The following is a 10,574-nucleotide window of genomic DNA, read 5'->3' as shown; positions in this document are numbered from 1 at the left end:
TGCTTTGATGCATATATTTAGTAATATGCCGTTTAGTTTTATAAGAAAAACACCCGAAGATATAGTTAAATATTCTTGAAAAATCATAATTCATTGTACCGTGTGACCTCTCAACAGCTGATTTTGACAGCCATCACTGTCACTGACAACGTCACTCGGGGTAACCTATAAATTTTTATTATGCTGTACTGGAAAAGAATTTGCAAAAACTAATGAATTTTAAAAGTCGGAAACTAGCCAAAATTCTGGACAAGTGGCCGGGAAAAACGTACTTCGGAATCTATAGGTTCCTTCCATTATTTTTCGTCGCTGGGGCAGCTCTAGAGTTTTCCATGATAAACTGGCGAGTTGGTGAAATCAATTTTTGTGAGTTATTGCATTAGTTTTAGATAGTTTCTATATATATGAGACAGGGAGGTTTTACAGATGATACCTACAAAAGGAAACTAGCAGAGTCAATAGTAGAAAGCGAATAAATCATCTCAAGAATGCCATTTGGAGTACCTACGGGAAGATATATTACATTTGTGGCTACAGCGATGATCACCATGTTCGTTGGAGCTCAAACTGTACATATTTATTATAGGCCTTTGGACGATCTAGATGCCTACATAGAAAAGGCAAAAAAGGAAAAGAACAAGATGAAATGACATTTATTGATGCTCTTTCCTTGAATATTTGTAAAATGTAAATATAGTGATTTAGTTTGGTTTTATATAGTTTTAATCATTCAAATTCATACCAAACGCAACTTAGAATTCCCAGTGTAGGAGAATACTTCGACTTCATAGAGAGGGAGGTAAATGGAGAACACAAAATTACTCAATAAATTTTATTGAAAAATTCATCTTATAACGTTATCAAATACAAGTGTACAATCCAAACAATGTAAATAAATGAAACTATAAACAATAATGAACCATTAAGAAATGAACATTTCATCATACACTCATATTTGATGAAAAATAAATAAGAGGGTAGGTTTCGTTACCAATCAACAGGTACCTAAATATAAAATATGGACCTAATTTATCAGAATTACAAAAAAAATTTCACTTTTTCAAAATTAAAAACAAGTCTTTACATTCGTTCCACCACGCATACATCACATTTTCTGAAAACGCTGAAAGTAAATCAGTCTTTGAATATTCTCCTACAACTCGTCCTTGAGGTCTTCATCGTCGTCACTGCCACCTGTCGGCGGTGGTGGACCACCGGAACCTTGGTACAATTTCGCTATAATTGGTTGCACTACATCTTCTAATTCCTTCTTTTGTTTCTTATAGTCTTCGGCTTCGGAATCTTGGTTCTCCTCCAACCACTTGATCTTCTCCTCGATGGCCTCCTCCATCTTGGTCTTCTCGTCACCGGTTATCTTTGATCCCAACTTTTCCTTATCCCCTAGTTGGTTTTTCAGGGAGTAAGCGTAACTTTCCAATTCGTTCCTAGCTTCGACGCGTTCTTTTAACTTCTTGTCATCATTGGCGAAGATCTCGGCGTCTTTGATCATCCTGTCGATGTCTTCGGGTGTCAGCCTGTTTTGGTCGTTGGTGATGACGATCTTTTCCTTGTTCCCGGTTCCCTTATCCTCGGCGGATACTTGGAGTATACCGTTGGCGTCGATCTCGAAGGTGACCTCGATCTGAGGTACTCCACGTGGAGCTGGTGGGATGCCGGTCAAATCGAATTTGCCCAGAAGATGGTTGTCCTTGGTCATCGGACGTTCACCCTCGTAGACTTGGATGGTGACGGTGTGTTGATTGTCGGAAGCTGTGGAGAAGATCTGGGATTTCTTGGTGGGTATGACGGTGTTTCTAGGGATCAATTTGGTCATAACGCCCCCGACGGTCTCGATACCCATGGTGAGGGGGTTGACGTCCAACAAGACGATGGCGTCGGTGTCTTGGTCTCCGGACAGAACTCCGGCTTGTACGGCGGCTCCGTAGGCTACAGCCTCGTCGGGGTTGATTCCCCTGGATGGTTCTTTGCCGCCGAAGAAGTCCTTGACCAACTGTTGCACCTTGGGGATACGGGTAGATCCACCGACCAGCACAATCTCATCTATGTCCTTCTTCTTCATGTCTGCGTCTTCTAGTACCTTCTGTACAGGTTTCATGGTGGCGCGGAAGAGATCCTGAAGAAGAAAGTTGTGAGAAACAGCTACAAAAAAAAACCTCACAGACAACTCACCATGTTCAACTCCTCGAACTTGGCCCTGGTCAGGGTCTCGGAGAAGTCCTCCCCTTCGAAGAACGACTCAATCTCGATCCTGACCTGGTGGCTGGCCGACAGCGCCCTCTTCGCCTTCTCTACCTCACGACGCAACTTCTGCACCGCCCTGTTGTCCTTCCTGATGTCCTTGCCCTTCTTCTTCTTGTACAGCTTGATGAAGTGGTCCATCACCCTCTGGTCGAAATCTTCACCTCCCAAGTGGGTGTCTCCGTTGGTAGACACGACCTCGAAGACGCCGGTGTCGATGGTCAGGAGGGAGACGTCGAAGGTACCGCCGCCCAGGTCGAAGACTAGGATGTTCTTCTCGCCGTCCTTCTTGTCCAGGCCGTAGGCGATGGCGGCGGCCGTTGGTTCGTTGAGGATCCTCATGACCTTGAGACCGGCTATGGTACCGGCGTCCTTGGTGGCCTGACGTTGGGCGTCGTTGAAGTAGGCTGGTACGGTGACTACGGCGTGGGTTACTTTCTTGCCGAGGTAGGCTTCGGCGGTTTCCTTCATCTTGCCGAGGACCATGGCGGATATCTCTTCGGGGGCGAATACTTTTTCTCCTTGGTTGGTGTCGACCTGCAAGGGAAAAACGGAAAATTTGTTGAAATATTCGCATTTTTCCGTCTTCAGTTTTAATCAAGCATTATAATCTTCATTCCGATCCAGGATTCAGAAATTGTTGAAAACCGTAAGCATCCCAGATCATTTTATTCCTAAAAATTATGCATCACCGTGTAAAAACATCATTAATTTGGAGATAACCGCGTATATGTTCGTGACGGTGCAAAAGCCCTTGGAAAGACTACAAAGGGAAAGGAGAAACATTACTGTCCTGCCAGGGTTCTCGCCCTACTGTGTTGTTTCACTGACGGAGCGAAAGCCCTTGGAAAGACGTTGTGCGTTTTCTTCCGACCGTCAACCGACCTAACCTATAATTCAGCGGATTTCCCCTTACCCCTACAGATCGTTCTATGGTCCTCACACTCCAAAAACATCTATCACCCTCAAAATGCAATATAACATTTCGAATTCTTCTCTATATTGAAAAAAATTGTTCAAGCGTTCAATTTCCTTTAACTTTACTTTCTGTAATAGAAAATAGATCTTTTGATTTCAGAATACTTGTTGAAAAAACACTACCTTCAACTACACTGACTATATATACTTCATTCACTTTTATTTTAGCAGTCGGTTGGCCATGGAAATTTGACACATGTATAGTACATGTACTGTATAGTACGAAAATGTGCGGTTATAACGCTGGTCAAAACATTTTTGGGTTTTAAATCAACGCTATGTTGCCCGTTCTACGTGAAAGTTTCTGTTATTACGTATTTTATCAAAATGTCGAATCTCTTAGGAAAATATGTGACGAACATTATTGAAGTTTATTCAAACTGATTAAAGGTATACCAAATCCAGTTATTTGCATGGAAAATACAAAAGATCAGTATAATATCGTTATATGCACTAGCTTGAGGAGAGTTAATGTTTGTTATCTTCTCACATTATATAAATTCTCCCACATTGAATATGTTCACTACCGTCTTACGTATTGTGGATTTTAAAATATCAGGGTATAACTATTTGAATGAGCCGACCTGAATTCTCAATAGCACTTCCTGGAACCCTATCTCTTTTTTCAATCAATTTCGGCATTGTCGTAATAAAAATTGATATAAGTTGTGGCAACAGCGTTATGACATTAACGACATTTCATGAGTGCCAACCTTACTCCGTTCTAGTTACAAAAACTTGAGAAAATTATTTCATGGCCAACAGACTGCTAAAATAAATGTGAATGGAGTATAGTCATTGTACCTTCAACAAAACATGAAAGACTTCCTTATTCAATTTGAAGATGTTTATTCTTCAAAATACTTCAAGTTATCTTATCAGTGATATGATGAACACGTTATAATGTTTGACTTTACAAGGTTGTGAACAACTAGAACCTCTATGATGAATTTTTTTCGAGATAGCAATTAAATTGCATATTATTTCAACCCCTTCCCCAAGTTTCCCGGAAGAAATTTCATTCATTTCTCTTACTCTGAGACCATTCTCTAGTGAAACTTTGAATCCGTACATCCACTCACCTTAATGTGGGGTTTGGAGTTCTTCTCGATAACCTTGAAGGGGAAGAACTTGATGTCGTGCTGCACAGCTGAATCCGTCCAATCTCTACCAATCAGACGTTTGGCGTCGAAGACTGTGTTTTCTGGATTTGTTGTAAGTTGATTCTTGGCCGCATCTCCGATGAGACGCTCGCCATCGGCAGTGAAAGCCACGTAAGATGGGGTGATTCTGTTACCTTGGTCGTTGGCAATTATTTCTACCCTACCGTTTCTGTATACACCAACACTGGAAACAAACGCCAATGATATAAACTCCCGTTAAAAATTAAGAATGATTAAACTTACCAAGAATATGTGGTTCCTAAATCAATTCCAATAACAGTGCCAACATCCTCTTTCTCCTTTTTGTCATCCTTGGCTGCCAGAGCCAATGCTAATAGGCAAGTTATGCCTAACAATATGTGAACCTTCATCTCCACCTGAAGTAAACGAAATGAATTGTATATCCACGACAGCAAGAGTTCAATAAACACATCGCCAAATTAGACCACCTAACTGTAAATTTTGCCTTGTTGGCATATGACAATTCGAAACAGATGAGGAGAAAGATATCGATCTACTCAAAAAAATATGCATCAATTGAGTTCTCCGCATCGAGAAGGAAATCTAAGATGTTATTTCGTGAAATGATCGATTGGTTTCGGGAAAACCATAATGGTTATCACTGAATTTTCTAGAATTTTCCTAACGCGAAGTTGACTCACTGATCTGAATTTCTTCTTTATGATTAAAGACTTATCATTGTTCATTGGGTAATGAGGAAATTCCAAGCTTATTTGGAAATTCAGATTATTTTGTACTCATTAAAATTGAACTACCCACCCGGTATCAAATTGCCGATTGTTTAAAGTCATTGAATTTTGAATTTCTCTTTAATATCAAATCAATTCGATTGCTTACCTGAGATATAATTAACTCAAATATTGACACCAATAAACTGTTTCTTGTAGAAAATCACTGAAGAACGAATAACTATCGCTTTTTTTTCAATATATGTACTCGTACGTTGCTCTTCTGAAACTGATGAAGTTTCTGTTTGACAATCCGAATTTATTAATACATTTTGTCGTGTAAGTACGCGATTGGTGGAAATTCGAACATGACAGGTTCTGATTGGATTTCTTCGTACCCGCTGTCGAAAGCTGATTGGCCCACGTTGGTGATGATGTTTTGCATGGTTTATTTTCAGACATACGCGTAGGCAACTCTAGAATTTTCCCCATGTAAAATTCCCGAGCGTACGTGGATTATTGACCCCACTTATCACGTACGGAAAGGCGGGATAAATTTGAAATTTGACTGAGGACAGGCAATTTGATGTTGCATCATTCATCTATCCACTGTCTGGGAAATATTAAAAAGAAAATTTATAATGATTCTGGATAGCATAAATCAATATTTTCCTCGGAAAATCGTCCGAAAGGATAAATACCTTGAGTTCTTATGAAAAAATGGCATATATCCAGTACGTATTTATTTATTTTTTTTATTTATAACAAATTTCAAAAAGACTACTAAAACTAAAATAAACTTAGAATTCTAAATTTTAAATGACTCGAAAAATAAATTTAAAATTGAGAGCATAGTTTACTGTCTGGATATTTAATTTAAAGTGGAAAATAAAATCAGAGCTGTGCAACATAGGTGATTCAAATGAAACTACTAAATGTATAAATATACTATATTCCGACCCTTTTCGTAGTAAATATATAATGCAGTAAGAATAATAATGGGTAAAATACAAATCATTACGTTTGAAGGCACATCATTGAAATATAAAAACCAACATTTTCCCTATTGTGAACTAGTTTGATTTTTTGTATAGCTACCAGTTTGCAACAAATAAAATTCGGGATGATTATCACACATTAGTCAATAAACCAGAAAACTGATTCATTATCATTATAACATGCTTCCCCTCAATTTTTCAGAGGAACATTAAAATATTAGAATATAAATTATAATATAACAATATACATATTATAATAAAATTCAATTTATCATAATATATAACATTATTATAATATTGAGGTTATTCGTTTTTGGTAACTAAAATTGCTGGAAAGGTGTTTCCAACATAATCTGAAATTGCAAGAAATGAAACTTGATAATTTTTTAATATATTGAGGAAGAATGAATTTTAATGACTAGACTTTGAAAAAATTATATAGATAATGGAGTTCAAATGAAATTTCGAAGTTTTTCTTCAACTCAAAAAAGAAAATTCAATGAAAAAGACGCTATATTTCTCAATAAGGGTTTCCATCCCTTCGAAGTACTTCTTCAAGATAGCATTCTTTCACAGAGATTAAAATTGGAATAAGTCAACATAAGTAAAAATTTTCAGCCAAATATTGAAATTTTGGAATGTAAAATATTCTCTGTGTTTCCCAAAGCAAGTTATGATTTCATTACAGAGACAAATCTGTATTAATCGAAAAAAAAACAGTTTCCCCCAATCTATTTTCGAATTACCTTGAATTGAAGTGAAATTATGGTTTCTACAATGTAGAAATTTCAAAATATTTCGATTATATCGAAGGAAAGTGGAAGATAATAAAAGTAAAAATAATAATATCAAGATAACAAATATCATGAAAACGATAATCGGTTACAAATTATTCCAACAAAGCGATATCTAACATTTCATACAATCCCCTTTCTCACTATTGCTTGATTGCTCCTCATTAACCATATGGCAATTTTCTGAACTAGTCGATGGTCGATTTCCTGCGGGAGTGGATTCTCCGTCTTTCCTATTGCCTGTTATATATTTTAATCATGTTGAATAAATTATTCATTTCGATCAAAATTTAATTTTCAAAGAAATCATACCTTATTCTATAAACTGGGACATGGGATAGGGGAGGTCTACATTTGGGTGAAGTTATTGATCAGCTGTTTCAGGATATCTAAAAAGGAATCAATAGAGCTATGGAATTATGAGGGATCGTGATTTTACTAATGGAATTTAGCAACGTAAATTTTGTAGCCAGGGTGCTCATATTTAATAAGCAGTATAATTTACCTGGTTCCCCACACGTTGCCATGCAATAGGTATCCCTAATAATCTGGCAGTTCTGCATATTAATCTTCATGAATTTCTGCCCGAAAACAAAGTATCCAAGACCTCCTCCAATAATGCAAGCTATAAATAACCATCCATTATACAGCATGGCAATAAGCATAAGAATGTATCCCAAACTTTGTAGAGCAAACCATAACGATAAATCAGTGCCAAATAATAGAGCTCTGAAATACAAACAAATAATTAAACGATAATTTAAACTAATCACTTTATAACTCACCGGTCGCATACAGTTATATTCAGAGGATTTCTGCGATCTGTAATGTTTCTTGCGAGAAGAATTGTATTCTCATTTGCGCATATCAAACTCAACTGTTTGGCCCTCAGAATTAGCTCTCTCTGCCTCTGCTTTGTCTGCAAGTATCTCAACCATTCAAAGAAAAAGGAGAAAAATACTACACAAATACATAATAAGCTTAAGAAACCAGGTGAAGATATGTTGAATCCATAAACCAAGAAATCATCCACATCCGAGCTCCACCAAAATGACATGTGCATTTTTCTTGATAAATTACTAGCCAGACCAAATCATAGCTTCACTAAAACTCTACTTCTTTTGTTTTAAATCGGTACCTACGATACAGCTCCCATGATATTATTCAAGTGGTCCAAATAAAATGGTCCAATGATTTGTTTACTTATCGCATGCATAACCAGCTGATTAGATTAAGCAGTAGATCTATGGAGGGTAGAGAGACCCTCCATAAGTAGATCAAAATTTGAAGGTCGACTGTACTCTACATAACGTAAAAGAAGAAAATTACGTTTAGCATATATTCGTCACAAATTTTTGCATTAGTATGGATTATTTCATTTCACGTTGTATATGTATATTTTATTTTATGTTTATCTTTTTGGTAGGTTTATCTTTTTTTTTCGACAGAAACCACAGAAACAGAATTTTGCGATTTGTCAAATAAAATTGCAAATGTTTTGAGTTTTGACAACTGTTTACCAAAAGAAAATACAAACTTGATAAACAATGTTTTTATGTGGAATAAATGAAGCAGGCAGGTTTTTCAGAACGTTTTTGAAATGCACAAAATAATTATCTGAAAGCTGTATTTGATCTTGGGGTCAGGAGACGAATGTTTAACAAAAATGGCTCTATATGATAATAAATACTGGCTTCTCACACATATCAGGCATTCATTCATATCTTCTGATGATACAGGTATGTTAATATTTTGCGATGGTAACGAACACCTTAAATGTCTTCATATTTTAAATCAGGTATGTGTGAGATAGTTATGTCAGGTGAAGATATTAGCCACCTGAAGAGCCAGTTGGAGAAATACCCCGATCTAGATTTAAGTGATGACAGTGATGGTCTTTCTATTGAATCTGGTGATTTAAGTTTCGGAATGGATTTTGGAATGAGAGCCAGAACTAACACTGCAGCAAGAATTGAAAAGATCGAGCAAGCCAAGAAAAAGGCTGCTAAAGTTAGACTTATAAAATGGGACCCAAAAAAATGTAATGTAAAATGTAGGATAATTAAACTGATGTGAAATAGCATGTTAAAAAAATTATGAAATTTTCAGTGAATGTCGATGATAAAACAGTCATAGACAATATGTTTGAGAAAGTTGACCCAGAAAAAAATGTACAAATTGTGAAAAAATCTCTCCTTTCTCAAAGACTGCAAGAATGTGTGAATTTGCCTAAAAATCCTTATCTGACATACGCTAAATTTGATGGCAATGGACATGTAAATATTCCTACAAGAAGATATAAAATTTTCCTCACAATGCTGGAAAATGAAAATAAAAATGTGCCTCTGGATGTTTCTTGTGTTGCGACAGCTAAAGTAATAGAATTAATTGGACTCATCTTGTTCACTTTGAGGTACCTACTTGTTATCAATATGCTTAATTGGGAAAATACGGGAAACAAGTAATTTTTTAATTATAGTAATAGAAACTCGACTGTTACGTTACACCCACCCACACATTATGGTTTGTACATAACCGAGGAGGATGGTGAAGTATATAGGGATCTTCCGCCATTAGAAGCCAAAGAATGCGTTGCTAAGTTTGGATTCACCTGTTTGGGCTTAGTGGAGCATAAAGATGCAGTGGTTAGTTTCGATGAAAGTGTGAAAGAAAATCAGGAGAATGGAAAAACAGGGAGTGAAGGCCAAAGAAAACCCGATAAAGGTTAGTATATCCATTGAATGATCCAATCACAATCATCTGTGGCCATATGGTGGGAGACGTTAGAATGTCGTAAATACTTACGATGAAAATTTTCTTTATTATGCTTCTCTGGTTTCTTATAGAACCCGATGAAATTAAACAAATCACCAGTGATCTTGAGGTGATGGCTGTGCACAAGAAGGCAATGGAAGCTCCTCTTTATCAGTCATATCAAGTCAATATAATAACGAAAATGAGACCAAAAGTGGAAGTTCATTTGGGAGTGAGCGGGGATAAAATCGAAATAGATCCTATACAACCACAGAATTCTAAATTTTCGCTCACCAAACTGAAACCTGTCAGTTGTCACATTGATTCAGTCGCTTGGTGCGAGGTCACTGAAACTAGGAGTTCTCGGACACAATTTAGGCTTTTTTACAGCAATAGCTATGGTACTGGAAAAATTTCAGGGGAAAAGGCTGGTGAGTTTTCTTAAAACAATCATTCAGGTGGTTGGAAAACTATGATACATCATATTTCAGGTTCACACTCGTCCCCACTTCAAACGTCTGCAAGTTTCAAACATTTCGACTTCGAAGCTGATCACACAACGGCGGAAGAAATTGTTGAGAAAATAAACTTGATTCTGGATCTGAGATCCAGTCAGAGTCGTAAAGAATATGTTGCTGCCAGAGAAAGGAAACAGTATAAACGCAAAGGCTTTAATATTCATAAGTGATAGTTATATTTTTTGTATTAAGTTAAACTATATTTCTATTTAATATATTGTTACATTTTGGAAATGTGTCTTTTTGATTTCATTCAACACCTCGAAAAAACAAAAAATTTCAATGATATTCCTCCTATAACAACTGCAGCGCCACCTACCGATCCCAGTTGTGAATCTAAACCATCTGGGACTTTATCTGAACCCACCAACAAAATTTAATGGAAATTGTCCCAGGCTTTTGGGATATAATTCGATTTCAA

General features: G+C 36.8%; 5 protein-coding genes across 7 annotated transcripts; 3 read left to right on the top strand and 2 right to left on the bottom strand.

The window, feature by feature from the left end:
- Positions 1–133: 133 nt before the first annotated feature.
- Positions 134–604, top strand: LOC123319399 (small integral membrane protein 4). Its single transcript, XM_044906336.1, has 2 exons — positions 134–366; positions 427–604. Exons 1-2 carry the CDS (start codon positions 213–215, stop codon positions 474–476), a joined length of 204 nt encoding a protein of 67 aa, XP_044762271.1. The 5' UTR covers positions 134–212; the 3' UTR covers positions 477–604.
- On the top strand, positions 489–715 carry LOC123319400 (protein brawnin). Its single transcript, XM_044906337.1, has one exon. It carries the CDS (start codon positions 489–491, stop codon positions 648–650), a length of 162 nt encoding a protein of 53 aa, XP_044762272.1. The 3' UTR covers positions 651–715.
- A 103-nt stretch (positions 716–818) lies between these two features.
- On the bottom strand, positions 819–5,352 carry LOC123319396 (endoplasmic reticulum chaperone BiP). The gene is made up of 5 exons (XM_044906330.1): positions 5,259–5,352; positions 4,644–4,777; positions 4,320–4,584; positions 2,191–2,796; positions 819–2,134 (listed from the first exon to the last, which is right to left on the bottom strand). The coding sequence occupies exons 2-5, from the start codon at positions 4,769–4,771 to the stop codon at positions 1,154–1,156; spliced, it is 1,980 nt and encodes a 659-aa protein (XP_044762265.1). The 5' UTR covers positions 4,772–4,777; positions 5,259–5,352; the 3' UTR covers positions 819–1,153.
- A 673-nt stretch (positions 5,353–6,025) lies between these two features.
- Positions 6,026–8,120, bottom strand: LOC123319398 (copper transporter 5-like). 2 transcript variants are annotated; one of them, XM_044906335.1, is made up of 4 exons: positions 7,667–8,120; positions 7,387–7,610; positions 7,194–7,270; positions 6,936–7,121 (listed from the first exon to the last, which is right to left on the bottom strand). In XM_044906335.1, exons 1-3 carry the CDS (start codon positions 7,942–7,944, stop codon positions 7,230–7,232), a joined length of 543 nt encoding a protein of 180 aa, XP_044762270.1. In that variant the 5' UTR covers positions 7,945–8,120; the 3' UTR covers positions 6,936–7,121; positions 7,194–7,229. The 2 variants fall into 2 exon arrangements, with proteins under 2 accessions (XP_044762269.1, XP_044762270.1); XM_044906334.1 differs by lacking the exon at positions 7,194–7,270 and having other exon boundaries at positions 6,026–7,121.
- A 46-nt stretch (positions 8,121–8,166) lies between these two features.
- On the top strand, positions 8,167–10,387 carry LOC123319397 (stress-activated map kinase-interacting protein 1). 2 transcript variants are annotated; one of them, XM_044906332.1, is made up of 6 exons: positions 8,167–8,620; positions 8,680–8,922; positions 8,991–9,294; positions 9,361–9,605; positions 9,728–10,066; positions 10,127–10,387. In XM_044906332.1, the coding sequence occupies exons 1-6, from the start codon at positions 8,548–8,550 to the stop codon at positions 10,321–10,323; spliced, it is 1,401 nt and encodes a 466-aa protein (XP_044762267.1). In that variant the 5' UTR covers positions 8,167–8,547; the 3' UTR covers positions 10,324–10,387. The 2 variants fall into 2 exon arrangements, with proteins under 2 accessions (XP_044762267.1, XP_044762266.1); XM_044906331.1 differs by having other exon boundaries at positions 8,317–8,620; positions 8,680–8,934.
- Positions 10,388–10,574: the final 187 nt, after the last annotated feature.

Source organism: Coccinella septempunctata, chromosome 8 (assembly GCF_907165205.1).
Source record: "Coccinella septempunctata chromosome 8, icCocSept1.1, whole genome shotgun sequence".
Lineage (NCBI taxonomy): Eukaryota > Metazoa > Arthropoda > Insecta > Coleoptera > Coccinellidae > Coccinella > Coccinella septempunctata.
Note: the sequence above shows the minus strand (reverse complement) of the source record. Positions and strands in the feature narration are given on the sequence as shown.